This window comes from Rattus rattus, chromosome 16, assembly GCF_011064425.1.
Source record: "Rattus rattus isolate New Zealand chromosome 16, Rrattus_CSIRO_v1, whole genome shotgun sequence".
Taxonomy (NCBI): Eukaryota; Metazoa; Chordata; class Mammalia; order Rodentia; family Muridae; genus Rattus; species Rattus rattus.
In genome coordinates, this window is record NC_046169.1 from 9,181,552 (window position 1) to 9,202,284 (window position 20,733).

A 20,733-nucleotide genomic window follows, 5' to 3' on the forward strand; every position below is an offset into this window, starting at 1 on the left:
GGGCAAACGCTTGCGTTTTATAAATGTGTTTCCTTTCACTGATATTTTTCTGGGTGGCGAGGAACATGGGAAATGAGTGTAGCAAAATGGTTTGAGAACAACCAGCCGGTGGGGATGCTGTTTGTCAGACTGAAAGTAAAAAATAAAGTAACTGTTCTCAACATTGATTACTTGCAGTTGGCGGGAAGGGACTCCCCAGTAAGGGCGGAAATGCCGGGAAATCTTCAACACTACGGAAGGTAGGGCTTCTGCTGTTCGGTTTGCAGTGTTGGCTTCCACATCTGTCCTGGTAACGTCCCAAGCACTGGGTTGCCCTGTGAGCAGTAATCCAGACAGGAAGTTCTGTTGTCTCCAGTGACGTCGCACTGTTTCTTTACAGAATTCTGATTTGCTGTTACCCAATGGCATCTGGCATCAACAGAACATTGGCGTCCATTGACTAGCGTGTTTTCTTTGTTATGTTTACAGTTTACCTCATTGATTGATCATCTCTGTGTTTACTTTGAAGATTTCTTACTGGACCCTTGAACCTTAATGATCCAGGAGCAAAATGCAGATTCCCCAAAATTTTTGTAAATACAGATGACACTTATGAAGAGCTCCATTTAATTGTTTATAAGGTAACAATTGTTTCCCTCCAGTGTTGCAGATGTGCTAAACCTCCCTTGCATGTGTAGACCAGCACCGGTGCGAACCTCCTAAGTGTTTCTTGGGAAGGGTGTTGCAAGTTCTGATTTCTGTAAAACTAAAAGGATGTTCTCCTGCAGCACGAAGTTGGCTTTTACCCCTCGTAGGCAATTTTGCTGTTAGTGAAAGAACTGCTGGCTAAGGTGGGATGTTCGAGTGTCCACACACCCAAGGTGTGAGGGCTGCCTCAGGGCACTGACGCACAGCCGCCACACTTCAGAGCCTGCTTCTGCTCTGACCCTAGCGTTTAGACGGACTAAAGTAAGGCCGCACTTGGTCTCTCAGGGCTTCTTGTAACAATAGGTATGTATGTGTGGGCTGAGTTTTCTTTTCATTTTGGATGAGGCTTCACTGTTTGCCTAGTCTGGTCTTTTTTTTTTTTAATATATAGTTATTTATTATATATAAGTACACTGTAGCTGTCTTCAGACACACCAGAAGAGGGCATCAGATCCCATTACAGATGGTTGTGAGCCACCATGTGGTTGCTGGGATTTGATCAGGACCTCTGGAAGAGCAGTCAGTGCTCTTAACCACTGAGCCATCTCTTTAGCCCACCTAGTCTGGTCTTTAACTCCTGGGAGCAAGTAGTCTTACTTCTGCCTCCTAGTAGCTGGGACTGCAAGCATATGCCACTGTGCCTGGGTAGTGCTTCTCTCCTCTCTCTCCCTCTCTCTCTGTCTCTCTCTCTGTGTCTCTCTGTCTCTGTCTCTCTCTCTTCTCTCTCTTTCTTTCTCCCTCTCTCTCTGTCTCTTTCTCTGTGTCTCTCTGTCTCTGTCTCTCTCTCTGTCTCTCTCCTCTCCTTTCCCTCCCTCCTTCTCTCCCCTCCCCCTTCTCCCCTCTCCTTTGCCATTTCTCTTTAGGCAGCTGTGGTACAAGAAAGAGAAGTGGTCACAGGCCTGTCTTCTCTCATATGTGAGACTACAAATATGTTTCAATTCAAAGGCTTAGAAGCCATGTCTTAGGAGACAGCAGGATGTCACTGGGGGAATCCTTTCACTGTCTGGAAAGTGGAATGATTAGATCAATGCCTGAGAGAAAGGTAAGGGTAGAGAAGGCTCCAACCTAGGCTTTGAGGAGACAGGGCTGAGGCGGTGACCACCTGTGTCACCTTCAGAGCACACAGAAACCCCCAGCTCAGCAGGGCCAGCTCTTCCTGTCCTTGCACACAGACAAGTCTGCAGCTGAGGAAGTGACAGAGCCACAGAGACCAAGATGGGAGCCTCTGCCTGAGAAGCAGGTGGCTCTTCCTTGAGTTCCGTCTGCCTGGCGTGACTGTCCCTCTCATCCTGTCCCTCTCACATACATGTCCTAAAATCCACCATCCCTCAGCAGCTCAAGGGTCTCTTCTGCTTCAGTATGACAGAAACAAACAAACCAAAGCATCAAAACCCCACAGGCTCTAAAGGGGGGAAATTGATTCTGGGAGCGATGAGTATTTAAAACAATCCATGCCCATGGAGCCGGAGGCGGCTCAGCAGTTAGGGGCTCTGACGAGGACCTCAGTTTGACTCCCAGCACCCAGGCAGGGCACTCACTGCTGACTGTAACTCCAGCCCCAGGGGTCTGAGCTCTGTACGCCCCAGGTACATATGTAGTCCATACACATGCTGCAGGCACAATCATATAAAAGCAGTGTGCATTGAATTGATTAGAGAAGTTGTGTGCAGTAAGGTGAAGCAGGGTGGTATGAAAGGGTCCACGTAGGCCAAGTAATGGCCCCTGTCTATGACCAGAGCACTCAGGAGGCCGAGACAGGGAGGTCATCAGTTTGAGTCAGCCTAGCATTACACACTACAGTAACCTCAGTTTAATTAAAACTATAATTTAGTTTTTTTTATTGTGGGTGGTTGTAGTGGTGCATGCCTTTGATTCCAGCACCAGAGAGGTGAATCTAGGCCACCCTGGTCTACATACTGAGTTCCAGGCTCTGGAGACCCTGTCTCAAAACCATGGTGATAAGATGAACACTATTATGTTAACACCATCTCTCTCAAGTACTCTGTCCTGTATACAATAACTTTCCATTCCTTACCTTGAAAATGCAGCGTGTGTGTGCGTGTGTGCGTGTGTGTGTGTGTGTGTGCGCGCGTGTGCGTGCGCGCACTCATGTGATCTCGAGCACACGCGTGCGTGCGTGTGTTTACCTAACATGCTCAAAGTCCTTGTGTTTTAGTTAGGGTTCCTGTTGCTGTCTTTTTTTTTTTTTTTTTTTTTTCAAATCTAAAAAAGTATTTATATAGTTTCTGTTACATAATAGTTAATAAATGAGTTTCCTAGTACCCTCTTTTTTTTTTTTTTTTTTTTTATTAACTTGAATATTTTTATATACATTTCGAGTGTTATTCCTTTCCGGTTTCCGGGCAAACATCCCCTCCCCCTCCCCTTCCTTATGGGTGTTCCTCCCCACCCCTCCCCCATTGCCGCCCTCCCCAACAGTCTAGTTCACTGGGGTTCAGTCTTAGCAGGACCCAGGGCTTCCCCTTCCACTGGTGCTCTTACTAGGATATTCATTGCTACCTATGAGGTCAGAGTCCAGGGTCAGTCCATGTATAGTCTTTAGGTAGTGGCTTAGTCCCTGGAAGCTCTGGTTGCTTGGCATCCTGTTGCTGTCTTAAAACACCGTGACCAAAAGCAAATTGTGGAGGAAAGGGTTCATTTCAGTTTCCATTTTTATATCATACAGTCCACCATCAGGGAAGTCAGGGCAGAGCTGACACGGAGGGCTTCGGAGGGCTATGGAGGGTGCTGCCGATGGCTTGTCCTGAAGATTCGCTCAACCTGCTTTCTCATAGAACCCGGGACCACCAGCATCGTATTGGTGGTGCAACAGTGGCCTCTAGCTGCAAAAGTGCAGGAGCCCTGGACTGTTTTCACTTGAGACACCAACTGCTTTCTTGAGGTGTCTCTAAGATCACCTTTAAGACCAGTACGTAGTTCAGAGGAGAAGCAGAACTCAGAAAAGCAGTTATGCTCATAGGTACAGCTTGCCACAGTGAATGACCGAATGGAAGTCAGTCTGGGGCTGGAGAGTGATTAAGAGGGCTGCGGACTAGAGTGAGGGCCTGAATTTAGATCTCAGCCCAACATGAGAAGCCAGGCATGGTCTCCTGTGCATCTTTATCTCCAGCTCTAGGGGTGTGGCGGGGGAGTCCCAGGAAAGAGGGCTGCTGGGGCTGCAACAAAACCCCGTTAGCTCCAGGTTTAAGAAAAGACTCTGCCTCAGAGGAGTAAGGAAGAGCAGTGCCGTCCTCTGTCTCCATGCGTGTGCACACACACCTGCACACGTGTACAGCACGGGCAAGAAGAGGTGTGTGTGACAGGGTCTGGGAGTCAGCAGACTGGCCCTCTTCAGACGGCACCGCCGATCTCTGCAGTGATGGGGGAAGGGCAGCGATGTCCTCCTGGGAAGTTGGCCACCACGGCCGGGTTTTTATCAGGGATTGGCTGTGGGCACTCAGCTGGCCTCCTCGTGGTTGCCCTTCCTCCCCAGCCCTGCCTGAGTCAAGCTGATACTGAAGGACCGTGAAGGGATAGCCCTTGTGGTTTGTTGTGGTTGTGATTCCTGTGTCTGGGTAGGTGTGAGGGTGAGGCCATCGTGATTTGGGAAATGTTCTCCTAGTTTTGGAGGACTTGGAGAATGATGTTAAACTTTAAATGTTTGGTGGAATTCCCAGTAGGACTCTGTACATGGGTGTTTCTGTGTAAGGGTCTTTTTTTTTTAAAGTTTTATTTCTTTTGCAACAGGGTCTCGCTATGGAGCTCTAGGTGTCCTGGAACTGCCTCTGTAGGTCAGGCTGGCCTCAGACACACAGACATCCACCTGCCTCTAGAGACTCACTCCCCCTGACTGAGGTTTTGAATTATGAGTTTCTTGTTGGTGGTCTATCTTGTTTTTCTTTTTCTTCTGGAGGCCATTTCAGTAGTTTGTGTTTTCTCGGGAAATTGTGAACCCCATGAAGTTTAACTAGTTTGTTGGCACACAGCTCTTCACGGTACTGAAGTGTTGGTTTTACTCCTTTGCTGTGGAGTTGATATCTCCCTTTGATTGTTGCTTCTGGCAATGCGTTTTCTGTCTTTTTTATTTTCTTTTTAATTCAAGCATGTGTTAAGAGGTTTTTCAGTCTTTTGTTCGTTTTTCCCAGCAGCCCGTTAGCTTCCTGTGCTGTCTGCCTTGCTGCTGAGTCCTTCCAGCTTTGACTCCTTCCCCTTCCTGCTGTTTGCTTCAGGCTCCGTTTGCCCCTTTGTCCAGGTCTTCAGATGTGAGCCTAGGTCCTCAGCTTTAGCTCTTTCTTCCTATTAGTCGTTTGCAGTTATAAAGCCCATCAGCGTTCACACAAACGCTTTGTAACACAGTGTCCGCGTGGTCGGTGCCTGTGAGCGCAGCTGCCTTTAGAGGCCAGAGGTGCCAGATTCCCCTGGCCCTGGAGCCGAGTGTTGTGCTAGGACTAAGCTCAAGTCCTCTGCAAGGGCAGTGCGTGCTCTTAACTACTGAGCCATCCCTTCAGACCCTGTTTGCTTTCCTCTTTTAGACGTGATCTCATGTAGCTCACACTGCCCGTGACTTCCTCCTGCTCCTGCCTCTATCTGGTATTTCAGGTGGGCAGCAGCATGCTTGGCAATCTTAGCTTTATCTGTGGTCTTGGCTGCTGTTTCTGGCTAACGTCATACCTGGAGTTATTTGCTGGAACGAAAGATGGCAAGGCTGTAGTGAAGTGCTCTCTTCTTACAGTTTTTACTGTCAAGTGTACACAGAGGGACTAGAACAGCGAAGTCCCAGGCACCCAGCGAAGGAGAATTAGATGCCAGTATTCGTTTGTTTGTTTGAGTTTCCTACAGGGTTTCTCTGCATAGTCCTGACCGCCCTGGAACTCACTGTGTAGACCAGTCTAGGCTCAAACTCAGAGATCCGCCTGCCCCTGCCTCGCAAGTGCTAAGATTAAAGGCGTGCGCCACCACCTTCCAGTTTAAGGTGCCAGTTTGTCATCCGTTCCTTTATTGTTGTTTTATTTTGAGAGCATTTTAAGCTATGCCACGTCATTTGTAAATACTCCGTGTCCCTGCCTGATGAGGCCATGCGTTGTAGGCCAAGCCCCGAGACACTGTGGGAGCAAACACACAGCCCCTCCTTCCTTATCAGCTACTGCTGTCTGCCTCCACACTGCTCTGCTTGACACACCGTGTCTTCTTACAGTCGGTCTGTCCAGATGTAGAAAGACTCACCACGTTTGCTTATAGCGCTCACTCCTTCTCTGAAGCACTCGTAATCTCTGGTTTGTCTCCCCGCAGGCCATGAGCGCAGCTGTGTGCTTCATGATCGACGGTAGGTGCCCGAGTGGGTCTGCTTCAGCCCGACTGGGTCTGCAGCTTGCTGGGTCCTGTCACAGCCACAGAGAGGCTGTTTGAATCACTGCTCCCCATTTGGAACCTCTGCTACCTTCACTGACCCCTGTTAGCATTTAAAGTTCTTCCCACTGATCAGCAGTAGGACTGCTGTCTCCCTGAGCTCACTACTGGTGGGTGGGGGTAGTGCCTGCCCTCTAAGGACTCAGGGTTAAGTGAGGTGAACCTAACAGCCCACGACTCCGAGTGCTGTGCTGTGCTGTGCTGTGCTGTGCTGTGCTGTGCTGTGCTGTGCTGTGCTGTGCTGTGCGTTAAATAAATACTTGACCTTCTTAGGTGTTTGTGGGGCAGCCAGTTTGCCACTACTTAAGATATATAAAGCCTCCCCTCACAGTGAAAAGGCTTCACGTTAGCTATAACCAGCTCTCGCTTTACCTTTCTGTTCAGTTTGGACGGGGCAGGGGCTTCTGAATGTTTGTCCTATGATTGTCTTCACCTCACCTAGTTGGTCAGTAAGGTCTTCATTGGATTGTGTCAGGTACTGAGCAGTGACAGGAGCAGGCAGGAAGGATGGCGCTCAGCGCTGTGTCTTTAACCCCTGCAGCCTCCACGCAGCTCACGCTGGATTTCTGCCGAAGATTGGACAGCATCGTCGGGCCGCAGCTCACAGTGCTGGCATCTGACATCTGTGAGCAGTTTAATATCAACAAGAGAATCTCTGGGTTTGTACTCTGTCACGTTTGCTCTCGTAGACCAGCTGCTTGGGGTCAGGTTGCAGTGCCTTGTACTATAAAGCGTGCAGACAGCGTTAACCACTGCGGCATTTCCTAAGTCTAGAAAGCTCGGTCTCCTCTGTCATGTGTCCTAGGAAAGGGAGGGGTAGGTCCCGTTCGGATGTCCATTTTACTTCACAGCAGAGGCTGCTGCAGCTTGACGTGGCCTTCATTGGGGATAGTGCGGTCTTACACAGTGAGCTGCAGTCGCATGGCCAGGCACTGTACACGGAGCACACGTCATTCCCAGCACTGGACATAGTGTTAGTCTCCTAAACCAGGGTCAGCAGAGTGTTTCTTGCAACACAGCAGGTAGTAAATAAGTTGGACTTCTTGGACAATGTACTTTTATTTAAAAACAGTCACATAGTAGGGGAAATATCTTTGGTTGGGAAGTAGACTTCGTCTCTCTGGAAAGCCCTATCTTGTTAGATATCACACGTTGTTATTATTGGATGAAGCATTGGTTACAGCTTTCTGAGATCCTTGATTTGGTGCCGTTGAAGCTGCCAGGCCTTGATCTGGTTGTGTAATTCATGTGTTTGCTGTGCGTGTGTCCAGGTCAGGGAACGGTGTGCAGGAGTCGCTTCTCTCCATCCTGTGGGCCCTTGGGTTCTGACTCGGGTTCCTTCTGAGTCACCATGCCACTCCTGCCGCACAGTCTTAGTTTGTGAATTCTCTATTTGTGAGGATCTCTGGGGTTTTGGTTTTGAGACAAGGTCCCGTGGATTGAAGGCTGCCCTTCTACACTTTGCCACTGTGGCCATGCAGATTGTCACCATCTCAATGTCATGTCTGCACAGGTCTGAAAAAGAGCCCCAGTTTAAGTTCATCTACTTCAACCACATGAATTTAGCAGAGAAAAGTACAATTCACATGAGGAAGACGCCCAGCGTGTCACTCACGTCCGTCCACCCAGATCTAATGAAGATTCTAGGGGACATCAACAGTGACTTTACCAGGTACTTCCAGCAGCTTCTCACGGGAGACTGTCTTTCCGAGAAGAGACTTAAGGGAATTGTGCTTACTTATTTATTTTTGTCTTATTTATTTGTTTACACGGGGTTCACTGTACAGCCTAGGTGGTACTCAAGATCCCTCTGCCTCAGCCTCTCCATGGCTGGGATTGTGGACATATCCCAGCATGCCTAGCTAAATAATTTCCTTTAAACCAAGGGACCCAGAGCCCTTGGGAAGGAGCTGAGCCTGGGCTGTCCGTGGGTGCTGTCTCCACATCACGATGTTGCCTTTCGCACGTGACTCCTGGACTGTTTATAACTCTAACTTAGCGCTGTTCCTGGCTCCGAATTCTTTTCCTCCCCCTAGTCTAGCCGTGTACGTAAGATGACCCCACTCTGAAACTTCCTTACAGAGCAGATGAAGATGAAGAGATCATTGTGAAAGCCATGAGCGACTACTGGGTTGTGGGGAAGAAGTCTGACCAGCGGGAGCTCTACGTGATTCTCAATCAGAAGAACGCAAACCTGATCGAGGTCAATGGTGAGTGGGACCTGGTATCTCAGGAGAATTAATGCCACTGACATTGCAAGATACCTTTCCTCTGTGTTCAGAAACATTGTAGAGCCTGCACATCGTGGTGCAGACCTGTAATTCTAGCTGAGGCAGGAGGATCAGGAGATCATCCTCAGCTTCACAGGGAGCTTGAACGAAGCCTGGACTGCATGAGACCCAATCTCACAACAAGTAGATAGGGCAGTGAAGCAGCCTAGTGGGTACAGGCGCGTGCTGGCAAGCTTGGTGACATGAGTGTGATCCCTTGAGACACACACACACACACACACACACACACACACACACACACACACACACATGGAAATAGAAAGTTCTTAAAAAAAGGAAGTAAACCGGTGAGCTGGAGCCATGGCTCAGGGGTTAAGACTGAGGTTGGAACTAACCATCACCCACAGAATGGCTTACAAGCATCCGTAGCTCCATTTTCAGGGGATCTAAGACCCTCTTCTGCCCTCTTAAGGCATCAGGCACACATGTGGTAATAGACGCGTGCTGACAAAACACAGTCACATAAATAAAAATAAACATCAGAAAGCAGATCAGCAGGGCCTGCAGAGATGGCTGCCGAGGGTTAGAGCATCTGAGGCGCTTACCGAGGAAGAGTTTGGTTTGTAGCACCACATGGGGCAGTTCACAGCTCACCCGAGAGCAAAAACAAACGAAGCTCCTGGCCTTTGATCCCAGCTGCTCCAGAGGCTCACACAGGAGGATCAGAACCTCAGAGTCTGCCTAGACAATTAATGGAGTCTCTACCTTGAATATGTTCAGGAAATGAGATGGGTGAGAGGATCAGGGGAGGGATGGAACCCACTGCTACCGCCACCTAGCATGAGAGAGCATCCGAACTCCGTCTCCCCTGCAAACAAAAGCCAGAGCATGGCTGCTGAGATCCAAGCAGACGCTCCCATTCTATGAGTTTCAGATTTAAAGAAAAGTTTATTTCATGCACATGGGTGTTTTACCAGCAGATATGTCCGTAGCCCACCCACTGTGTGTCTGGTCCCTGAGGAAGCCAGAAGAAGGGACTGCAGGTATGGACAGCTGTAGGCTGTCCTGTGGGTGCTGAGAACCAGATCAGCTCTTCCGCAAGAACAGCAAGTGCCCCTAACCACTGAGCTGCCTCTCCAGTCGCCATTAAATGCTTCTGTATTTCCAGTGAGGTGGGAAACGTGGAGGTCTCAGGAGTTTGTGAGGTGTTCCCCGACTGCCTTCTCTGTTGCTTAATTATTTTGTTATTATTGCTTACTCTTCTTAAGATAAAGTCAACATTGACGCAGACATTTACTTACTTCCTGACTTCATTCCCAAAGAGCTGACGGCACTGGCCGTAGGTCCGCCTCCAGGTAAGAAGCTGCGCTCCCTCACACACTGTTTTCTGTTCTCTGCAGAAGAGGTGAAGAAACTCTGCGCCACACAGTTCAACAACATCTTCTTCTTGGATTGACTCTAACGGCTCACAACACATCTTTAAAAACCTCAGCAAACCTTTGTTTACCATTACAACTTACTGGTCATGATAGTGACTGGGTCAGTGACACTCGTAAAGCAATACCTGCTTTGAGAAATCGAATTTCTACGTGGTCTGATGATTCCCCGAGGTTTTTAGATGTTAGATATCTATGTGGAATTAATTATAGTCAGCTGGCTGTCACCCCATCCCGCTGACTTCACGTGGATATTTTACTGGGAAAGGAGAGTAATAAATTGTTAAAGTTTTTAAAAATTCTGGTTTCCTATTGAGTCTTGTGTTGCAGATGCCTGACTGCACTGGCCGGTAGGGCTTGTGACTCGTGGGTGGGGGCCGGGGACAGGCTCAGCGGTTAAGAGCCCGAGCCTCTCTAGCAGAGGACCTAGGTCCAGTTCTCAGCACCTTCTGTATGGGCGACTCACAGTCTCCTCTAACTCAGGCTAAGTTCCCAGACAGTGGGTCTCAAACTTCCCGATGCTGTGATCCTTCAATCCAGTCCTCACTTTGGTGACCTCCAACATAAAACTATTTTCATTGCTACTACAAAATTGTAATTTTGCTACTGTTACACGAATTGTAATGTAAATGTCTGATATGTGACCTCTGAGAAGGGGTGGGTCCACTCCTAAAGGGATCGTGACCCACAGGTTGAGAACCACTGCTCTAGGGCATCTGATGCCTCTTTTGATCTCCTTGGCTACCTGTACTCAGGTGTGCACACATGCGCACATGACGTACGATTAAAAAATAAAGGCCTTAAAAACAAAGACCTCGTGGTGGCTTAAATCGGCTTGGCCGATAGGAGGTGTGGTCTTAGAGGACGTGTGTGCCTGAGTCTGGCCGGTGTGATCCAGACCTTCCTCCCGGCAGTCTGTGGATGGAAGACTCTCTTCCTGGCTGCCTTCAAATCAACACGTGGAACTCTGAGCTCCTCCAGCACCACAGTGTAGGGGGGGCGGCCCCCGGTTCAGGTGGGGGGTCCTGTGGGTTCTGCTACTGGAGGATTCGTAACTCAGGAGAGCTTACAAATGAGGGTGCTGGTCGCTGCACCCAGGGATTGGGTTACCTGCTGATTCTAAACTGAGTTTGTGGGTTCTAGAGAGAAAGGTACGGTTTGGGGAGAAGTGCACCCCAACTAGCCATGGGAATTTGGAAGCGTGGGGCTGGCGTGGCAGCGACCTGCCATGGGAACTTAGCGAGCCAGGTGGAGAGATTTCAGAGCTCCGGGTCAGAGAGTCTGCTGGGCCCAGGCCAGGCCCGCCTGTCTGCTGGTGCCCTTCCGGCGGTATCCTGATTTGTTTAGGTTTTTTTTTGTCTGCCCAGACACCACCATGCTTCCCGCCATGATGATAATGGACTGACCCTCTGAAACTGTAAGTCAGCCCCAACTAAATGTTTTCCTTTATGAGAGTCGCTGTGGTCAGTCATGGTGTCTCTTTACAGCCATAAACTCAAACTAAGACAACCCCAGACAGAATACCCCAGTATTCTGACAGCTTGGGGTCTCCCTGTTCACAAGAGGCCCAGATTCAATCACTAATGTGGTTCATTACCTCACCCCCAGCCGTCTAACTGGACATCGCTCTCTCTGTGCTACGGCCCTCCCAAGAGCCCATCACCCCGGATCCCTTCACAACTGAGGTGGAACATAGCTGAATCTTACTTAACCCTGCTTTGCGGACTCAGAGTCCAGGGTCTGGGGGCAAATGAGCTGAGTGATCTGAGACACTACTTCCCCGGCCCCCAAAGCAGCCCCCGCAATCTGCCTGTTCTAACCGCCATGCCTATTGCCTTATGGGCGAGGAAGCAGCTTCACCAGTTTGTGTCGCTTCCCCTGTTCCTTGGTTCTGCATAAGTCGTTTCCATTATTATTTTTTTCTGCCTGTGCATAACTTAGGACTGGTTTTTAGTTCCCCACCATACTGGGCTTTTGTACCTTTGAAGAGTTTGGGGCCGCATCTCAGGTGGTGGTTGTCTGTGGTGTGTTAGGTGGAACTGCGTGTGTTTGCCTCCGTGAGCATTTAGTCTTCGTTGCGTTCTGGCTGCAGAGTCTGTACTAACTCAAACTCCTTTGTTATTTTGCTAATTTCAGGGGTCTTTGTTTCTCTGGTCAAGACGGTAATCCTCCTGGGGACTCTGTCAGATTTGCCAGGCTGACGTGTAAACTCAAATGTGTAATACTTCATTTGGATCTCCGCTCCTTTGCCATTTGTGTGTTACAACTATGTGCATGTATCTGTGTTTATGCAGGTGTGTGTGTGAGTATGAAGACTGCGTGTGCTTGTTTACAGTGTGTGGGTGTGCATGTGAGTGAGGTGTGTGCACGTGTCTACATGTGTGTGGGTGTATATGTGAGGTGTGTGCACATGTGTCTACATGTGTATGGGTGTGCATGTGAGTGAGGTGTATACACACGTCTACATGTGTATGGGTTTGCTTACCTGTGCATGCTTGCATGGAAATCCAGATGTCTTCCTCTGTCACTCTCCTTGTTTTTTTATTTTGTGTGCTGGTGTGTGTGTGTGTGTGTGTGTGTGTGTGTGTGTGTGTGTGTGTGTGTTACTGTTATCCACAGAGTCCAGAAACAGTGTCAGATCCCCTGGAGCGGGGTTACCGACTATTGTAAACTGCTCCAATCTGAATGCTGGGAGCCAAACTTGGGTCCTCTGTAGAAGCAGCAAGTACTCTTAGGCACTGAGCTATCTCTCTAGCCCCTTACCCCCCTCTCCCAGACAGGGTCTCGCTATGTAGCTCTGGCTGGCCTTGAACCTGCAGCCGTCTCCTGCCTGTGTCTCCGGAGTGCTGGGATGTGTCACTATGCCCAGCTAACTTGCATTTACAAAAATATATACAAAAATGTAAAACCTAATTACTAATATGTGCACGTCTACATACTCATTCCGTTTGGGTTTTGCAAATGCAGCCATGCAAGAAACTTAATATGCGGGCCAAGGTAGAGCATTTCAGAAACTCAGATCAGAAGCTAAATGCAAACACTTTATTTTTGGGGACATTTGTCACAGCTTACTGTCTGCTTGCAGCTCACCATGACACCGAGTGCCTTCACTTCTTCTTCTTCTTGCCTGGGCTGGCCTTGCTGGTCTGCATGGAAACCAAGTCCTCTTTAGGGGGGCTGGGTGTGAGCGGCTGTGCGGCTGGGACCTCCGGTGGCTCCTTGAGCACAGTGATATCAAGTTCAAAGTCTTGTCTCCTGGCCTCTTCTTCCCGTAGGATGTTCAGCCTAAAAGGCAAGATGAGAACATAGCTATTTGTTTTTCTGTGAAAATGTGAAACTAATTTAATTTTTTTTTTTTTTTTTTTTTTTTTTTTATTCTTTTTTTTTCGGAGCTGGGGACCGAACCCAGGGCCTTGTGCTTCCTAGGCAAGTGCTCTACCACTGAGCTAAATCCCCAACCCCTTAATTTTTTTTTCAAAATATTATGTGGTAATATGTACGGTAGTGCACACACTTAATCCCAGCACTTGGGAGGCAGAGGCAGGTGGATCTCTGTGAGTCTGAGGCCAGCGTGGTCTACAGAGTGAGTTCCAGGACAGCCAGAGAGCTATACCGTGAGACCTATCTCAAAAAACAAGCAAACGTTTTGTTTGTGTGCCTGGTGGGAGGTTATGTGCAGGTGCCCTTGGAACCCACACCACATTGGATCCTCTGGAGCACATGGTACAGGTGACATGGGTGCTGAGAATTGAACTCAGGTCTTCTGTAAGAGGAATAAAGCTCTTCTTCCAGTAGTGCTTGTGAATAAAACAGTCCGTTGTGTTTGGAGTGTCCCAGGCGACACCCTCATGTTGCTAATGCAGCCTGGGACGGCTTTCGTCTGCAGCTGAGAAGCCAGAAAGGAGCAGGGTGAGGTCCTCGTCTTCTGCCCCTGCAGAGTGCTGAGTCTGCAGGCTTCACCATCATGCCTGGCTGCAAGGCTCTGGGAAGAGCAGAAGCCCTGCGTGCATGAGTGCATGTGTGAATCCATGAGTGCTTGCATTCGAGAGTGCGTGTGCGTGTGTGTGTGTGCATGTGTGTGTGTGTGTGTGCGCGCGCGTGTGTGCGCGTGCGTGTGCGTGTGTGCGTTCTCAGTGCTAGGGGTTAAACCCAAGCTTCACACTGTTAGGAGCGATGCCCTTGAAGCCCTCCATTATTTCTTTGTTTGTTTTTTTGTTTTGTTTTGTTTTGTTTTTTTTCTTTTTCCGGAGCTGAGGACCGAACCCAGGGCCAAAGCGCTCTACCACTGAGCTAAATCCCCAACCCCCGAAGCCCTCCATTATTGATGTTATTATTATGGTTAGCGTTAAGTATGACTGGGCTCGTGGAAAATCCCCAGCCAGCTGCAGAAGACTAATACAAACGTGGTGGTCAGGATGAATAATGATATGATAAAGCTGTGACCTTGCTGAGAAAGACATCTGACGTCAGGATGTCCAATGTGATGACCTGAAACCTTTCTGAGAAACCAACATCCTGCTGACTAATAGATATGACAACCTGTGACCTTTCTGACATCCTGTCAACATCAGCCGATTCCCTGACCACACGAATATTGTGTCCTTGGCCTGCGTAAATGTTTCTTACTTCCCCCCTCTGTTACCCCTGTTATGGTATAAATTCAGCCTTGAGGAAAAATAAAATTGTCGCCTTGATCAGACTCTTGTCTTGGCGTCCTTCTTCATGTCTCTTGTCCCCCATCCTCTTCCAGGTACCCTCAGCACCCCTCGTTGACATCACACTTTAGGCAAGCCTGAGCTACATTCCCCCCACCCTACCAGGCCCCCAGTTCCCAGGTCTTTCCCGTTTGTCCTATCAGAGACCTAGGGCATTGTATGCATCACTGTAAGCTTGTGGTCCCGGGACACCATCGTTTGCTTCACTGTAGGTTTACTGGGGTAACTCCTGAAGACAGGAAGGAGACCTGAGCACACACAGCGGAGGACGGGCGCCCCGCCTGCGACCCTGTTCTACCTGGCCTCCAGCTCTTCGTTCTCGATCTGCCTCTGCTGAGCCAGCACTGCTTCCTGGAGCCTGTTCTCCTCCATCTTCTCCTTGAGCGCCTCCTCGTGTTTGTAGGCGCTGAAGAGCACACTGACGAAGAAGACGTAGAGGTTGTTCACCCACATGTTGAGTTTCTCTTTCTGTTCATCTTTGGACTTTTCATATTTCTCTGCAAATGGAGTATAATTAAGACAAACATCAGGACAGTGTGTGGGGTGACTTCTGTCAGCCGTGGTGAGGCTGGGACACTGCAGCCCGTGAGGACTGAAGAAATCTCCAGATGCTTCCACAGCAACTGGGGAGGCCCGTGCACGTGGCCTGATTATCGGCCTTCTGTGCAGTCGCCTCCCACCATCCTTTCTTAAACAGCAGAAGTGTTTGTTGTTGGGGGTTGGGGATTTAGCTCAGTGGTAGAGGCTTGCCTAGGAAGCGCAAGGCCCTGGGTTCGGGTCCCCAGCTCGAAAAAAAAGAACCCCCCCAAAAAAAAAAAAAAAAAAAGTGTTTTGTTGTTTGTTTTGTTTGAGACAGGGTCTCACTCTGAAGCCCAGGCTGGCCTGGAAGTCACAGCATCTCCCTGCCCCTGCCTCCCGAGAGTGCTGAGGGATGAGAGCTGTGTATTAGGATGCCAAGCTATTCTTAAAAGTATGCCTCTGGGGCTGGAGACGGCTCAGCGGTTAAGAGCACTGACTGCTCTTTCCGAGGTCCTGAGTTCAAATCCCAGCAACCACATGGTGGCTCACAACCATCTGTAATGGGATCTGATGCCCTCTTCTGGTGTGTCTGAAGACAGCTATAGTGTGCTCATATACATAAAAATAAATAAATCTTTAAAAAAAGAAACCTATGCATCTGTATGGGGAGAGGTGTATGCGAGTGTGCAGGTGCCTGCAGGGTACGGAGGAGGCCGTGAGGTCGCTGCAGCAGGAGGCACATGCAGTTAGTTGGCTGTGGAACTCAACTCTGGTCCTCTGGCAGAGCAATATGTGCTTTAAAAATTTTTTTTAAAGATTACTTTTTTACTAGAGCATTCATTTCATCTTACATGTAAGTGTTCTGTCTGAATGTATTTATGTGTACCGTGTGAGTGCTTGATGTCTGCAGAAGCTGCCGACAGAAGGGCAGTGGATTCCCTGGAACTGGAGTTACAGATGATTGTGAGCCACCGTGCGGGTGCTGGGAATCAAACCCATGTCCTCCGTAAGAGCACCGGGTGCCCTTTCCACTGAGCCATCCCTCCAGCTCCCCTGACTCTTTATGAAGAATGTATTAGTCAGCGTGGGGGTAAGGCATCATTTTTTCTATATTCACTTTTGAGAGTTTTCAAGTTTTTTCCCAGGCCCTGAGTTTGCACCAAATGGCATACTTGAAGCTACAAATTAATGAATTTCATATTTATGAAATTATTTTGCAACTCAAGAATAACGATGGATTCTTTTGCCAACTTGTCATTTTTTGTGTTACCTATTGAAATTAAGACCTTCCAAATTAGTGTTGTTTTGTGATTTCCTCAGACATGTTGAACATGGAAGGAGAAATCAGAGATCCCCAAATAGTACTCACCACTGAGGTGACTAGAACTGATCAGGCAGAACTGTGAGGGACGTCCTAGTGGCACCTCCAGCCTTAGCCAGGCCAGCAGGTCTCTGGGATAACTACTTAACACCACCAGTTTCCTGCTTATTCTGGGTCTGAGTGCAATTAAGGTGAGAAAGCTTTGTTTCTGCGTGAGCTCTGGCTCTAGAGAACTGGAAATCCAAACACTTCCCAGGAGCCAACACTCACTCTTTCTGAGCTAAATACCTAATTCTTCCAGATCACCCTAATTTTTCTAGTTTTTTTTTTTTTAAGTGTGGCTTTGAGACAGAGTCCTACAGGCCAGGCTGGTTGCAAACTCACTGTGTTGCAGACAAGGACCTTGAAGTCCTGGCTCTCCTGCCTTCACCTCCCAAGTGCTGAGATCACAGCCTTGTCTCACCACTCCCACCTGGCAAATTTTGTAGCCTTTAAAACAATCCTGACTTGCTAGTCACTGGGCCAGTTTGAAACTCAGAATTGGCCCTGGGCTTGTAGCTCAGTGCAGAGTGGTAAGCACTTGCTAGCCATGTGTGATGGTTTGGGTGCGCTGGGCCCAGGGAGTGGCACTATTAGAAGGTGTGACTCTTAGAGTAGTTGTGGCCTTGTTGGAGTAGGTGTGTCACTGTGGGCGTGGGCTTTAATAACCTAGTCCTAGCTGCCTGGAAGTCAGTCTTTTCCTAGCGGCCTTCAGATGAAGATGTAGACCTCTCAGCTCCTCCTGCACCATGCCTGCCTGGATGCTGCCATGCTCTCACCTTAATGATACTGGACTGAACCTCTGAACCTGTAAGCCAGCCCCAATTAAATGCTATCCTTATAAGAGTTGCCTTGGTCGGGCTGGAGAGATGGCTCAGAAGTTAAGAGCACTGTCTGCTCTTCCAGAGGTCCTGAGTTCAATTCCCAGCAACCACATGGTGGCTCACAACCATCTATAATCAGGTCTGGTGCCCTCTTCTGGCCTGTAGGCATACATGCAGGCAGAAAGCTGTATGATGTATACATAATAAATAAATAAATGAAAAAAAAAAAAAAAAAAGAGTTGCCTTGGTCATGGTGTCTGTTCACAGCAGTAAAATCCTAAATAAGGCAGCATGTGACAGCCTGATTCCATCCCCAGAGCCACAAAAATAACAGAATTTTCTGCAACCCAGGCTTCCAGTTCTTTAAAGTCAGAATGTCTGAAAATGATTGCTTCATATTGCCATTCAACTGAGGAGCCGACCTAGGAGACAGTCACAGCCATGCAGGTGAAGTCAGCAGATGAAGTAATATTCTGTGGCCAAGAAAACAGCTTTGACAGCAGACAAAACCTGAAGCCATCCGCACAGCAACTGACACACAGTATCTTTCAGCCTGTGAAGGGCCAGAGGTATAAGGCAAACCGAGGTGCAGCTAGAGCTGAGGACACGGACATCAACAGTACTGCTGAGAGGGAGGGAGCGTCTCAGGCCTGAGGCGGCTGGGAGACAGCGGGACAGAACTGTAGCTGGTGCTCTATTCAGCGCTGTCGCGCTGGGGCTGTTTGGTGTTTGAGTATTGTCCAGGTCATGTGAGGCTCAAGGTTCAGTCCTGAGCATTGCCCGTCTCCCAGAAGCCAAAGGTTGCTGTGAGGGTCATAGACCACAACCGTGTGTGACAGAGCGACCGTTTGTGAAGACACTCACCACCGTGTGGAGACATAAACACCAGCCCTCTTCCTTGAGCCTTGAGGTTCATTTTGGAGACTTTGTCCTCACTCAGCGACTTCTTGAGCTTGGGCTTTTGCAAAACACGAGGGAAATGTTACTCTGCTGCTTTGGTTCTAAACTAAAGCTGGTCTGCTTTGTAAACATGCAAGGGTTGTTAACAAGGTTTCCTTCTTCTCTTTTGCTGTGTTTGGAGACAGTATCTCAGGCTAGCCTTAGGCTCCCTCTGTCTTGGTGTGCAGGGTATTGGGCTCACAGGTGCGCACCAACGTGGGCTGTATTGTCTTGGAGATGTTTGGGTTTCATTTTTTGCTCTCCGTGTGTAGCCCAGAGTGGCCTCCACTACAATACTATATAACTTGTAGGATGATGTCATCATGCAGGTGAAGGCAGGTACAAGATAGAACGAGGCCTGCCATTGGACGAGAAGGAAGGATGGGCAGGAGAAAAGTTTTAGAGACGGGGAGGAGACTGGAGTGAGAGAGGGAGGAGGGGCAGCCGAGAGAACATGGAGGCAGATGTTAAGATTCCTCTCTGCACATTTACAGGTTGTTATGAATGTTCTTAAGGGATGGATGTGTGCAGGGCTTTGTATGTCTAGGTGGGCGACCTTATCTTATCAACTGGGTCAGAGGTTATTGTGTTGTGAGTTCTTTCATGTGGCGAGTTAATTGAATTCAAGAGAGTATGTGGTGACTGGAGATACTAGACCGACACGGAATTGGGATGTGAATGCCTGGCATGGTGACAACCTGCCTTGGGAACTAGATGGGTAGAGAGATTGTTGCCAGGCTCAGAGAGAAGCCATCGGCAGTGTGATATGGGATGGGGCAGAGCAGGTGAGACACTTTGCTGACTGAGATGAAGACATCCACCAGATACCTTGGGGCACTACAGTACTGGATCTTGTGCAGGGTAAAAGACAGCATTTTTTACTTTAATTTTACAACAACATATAGCCCAGGCTGGAGTGAGGCTATTTTTGGTTTCGTGTTGACCTAATTGAACTTTTGTCATGTGGAGGCAGTCTCAGTGTGTAGCCCAGGCTGTCCTGCAAATCTCTATGTAGATCCAGCTGCCGCTGCCTCCCGGGTGCTGGGATTAAAGGTGTGCACCCCCACACCCACTTCATCTATTTTTAAAATTATAAGTATCTTATTGGGGCTTGTGTTTGTATCCTAAGGTCACGTGCCTCGATCTGGCCATGACCTGCTTGCTGGCAGGGTCTTGAGATGGCACTGGGCATCACATGGTGAGGAACAGGAGCTAACACTGCAGTTTGGGGCCAGAGCGAGGGCTCAGGGGTCAGGGCCGCTGCTGCTCTTGCAGAGACCTGAGCTCAGTGCCCAGCATCCAACGCCACCTTCTGGCCTCTGTGGACGCCCACACTCATGGATCCACACCCAGACATAATTTAAAACAAATGTTTGAGGACTTGGAGAGTTAAAAGAGCACTTGCTCCCCTTTCAAAGGACCCATGTTTGATTCCTAGCACACACATGGCAGTTCATGACCATTTATAACTCCAGTCCTAGGACAGCCAGCGCCCTCTTCTGGCTTCTGTAGGCACCAAGCACATACAATGTACATGCAGGCAAAACACTCATACACAGAAAAACAAATAAAAACCCCCGCAGTCTGGGCAGGTATGGTGGTACATGCTCATACCCCCAGCGTTCGGGAGGCAGAGGCCGAAAAAGCAAGACTGCAGGGCCATCCTCTCTTACCGAGGAACTTGAGGCCACCCTGGAGGAACAATGGTGACCTCCTGCATCTCCCTGACCCAGCTTCTCTCCATCATCACTGTCAGCATCCTTGGTGTTCAATGTCTTCAGAGTTAGTGTGTGTGTGTGTGTAAGTGTGTGTGTGTGTGTGTGTGTGTGTGGTGTGTGTGTGGTGTATGTGGTGTGTGTGTGTGTGTGTGTGTATGGTGTGTGTGTGTGTGTGGTGTGTGTGTGTGTGTGTGTGTGTGTGTGTGTGTGTGGTGTGTGTGTGTGTGTGTGTGTGTGTGTGTGTGTGTATGGTGTGTGTATATGGTGTGTGTGGGTGTGGTGTTTGTGTGTGTATGGTGTGTGTATGATGTGTGTATATGTGTGTGTGTGTGTGTGTGTGGTGTTTATGTATGTGTGTGTGTGTGTGTATGTGTGTGTGTGTGTATGGTGTGTGTGTGTGTGTGTGTGTGTGTGAGAGAGAGAGAGAGAGAGAGAGAGAGAGAGAGAGAGAGAGAGAGAGAGAGTGTGTGTGTGTGTGTGTGTGTGTGTATGTATGGTGTGTGTGTGTATGTGTGTGTGTATGGTGTGTGTGTGTGTGTGTGTGTATGTGTGTGTGTATGGTGTGTATGTGTGTGTGTGTGTGGTGTGTGTGTGTGTGTGTGTGGTGTGTGTATGGTGTGTGTGTGTGTGTGTGTGTGTGTGTGTGTGTGTGTGTGTATGGTGTGTGTGTGTGTGTGTGTGTATGTATGGTGTGTATCTATATATATGTGTGTGTGTGTGTGTATGGTGTATGTGAGTGTGTGTGGGGTGGGTGTGTATGTATGGTGTGTATCTATATATATGTTTGTGTGTGTGTGTATGTATGGTGTGTATCTATATATGTGTGTGTGTGTGTGTATGGTGTGTGTATGGTGTATGTGTGTGTGTGGTGTGTGTGTGTATGTATGGTGTGTATCTA

General features: G+C 48.7%; 2 protein-coding genes across 3 annotated transcripts in view; one reads left to right on the plus strand and one right to left on the minus strand.

The window, feature by feature from the left end:
* Window positions 1–10,059, plus strand: part of Ccz1 (CCZ1 homolog, vacuolar protein trafficking and biogenesis associated) — a 24,330-nt gene extending 14,271 nt beyond the window's left edge. The window contains exons 9-15 of one of the 2 annotated variants that reach the window (XM_032886670.1): window positions 178–239; window positions 509–620; window positions 5,977–6,010; window positions 6,635–6,752; window positions 7,607–7,765; window positions 8,176–8,303; window positions 9,725–10,059. In XM_032886670.1, coding sequence (XP_032742561.1) covers window positions 178–239; window positions 509–620; window positions 5,977–6,010; window positions 6,635–6,752; window positions 7,607–7,765; window positions 8,176–8,303; window positions 9,725–9,780 — 669 coding nt within the window. In that variant the 3' untranslated portion in view covers window positions 9,781–10,059. The remainder of the gene's footprint in view (window positions 1–177; window positions 240–508; window positions 621–5,976; window positions 6,011–6,634; window positions 6,753–7,606; window positions 7,766–8,175; window positions 8,304–9,724) is intronic. The other variant, XM_032886671.1, reaches the window with a different exon arrangement.
* Window positions 10,060–12,788: 2,729 nt separating this feature from the next.
* The window catches only part of Rsph10b (radial spoke head 10 homolog B), a 48,935-nt gene continuing 40,990 nt past the window's right edge, over window positions 12,789–20,733 (minus strand). The window contains exons 18-20 of the mRNA XM_032886962.1: window positions 18,043–18,136; window positions 14,774–14,972; window positions 12,789–13,045 (exon numbers count right to left, since the gene is read on the minus strand). Coding sequence (XP_032742853.1) covers window positions 12,868–13,045; window positions 14,774–14,972; window positions 18,043–18,136 — 471 coding nt within the window. The 3' untranslated portion in view covers window positions 12,789–12,867. The remainder of the gene's footprint in view (window positions 13,046–14,773; window positions 14,973–18,042; window positions 18,137–20,733) is intronic.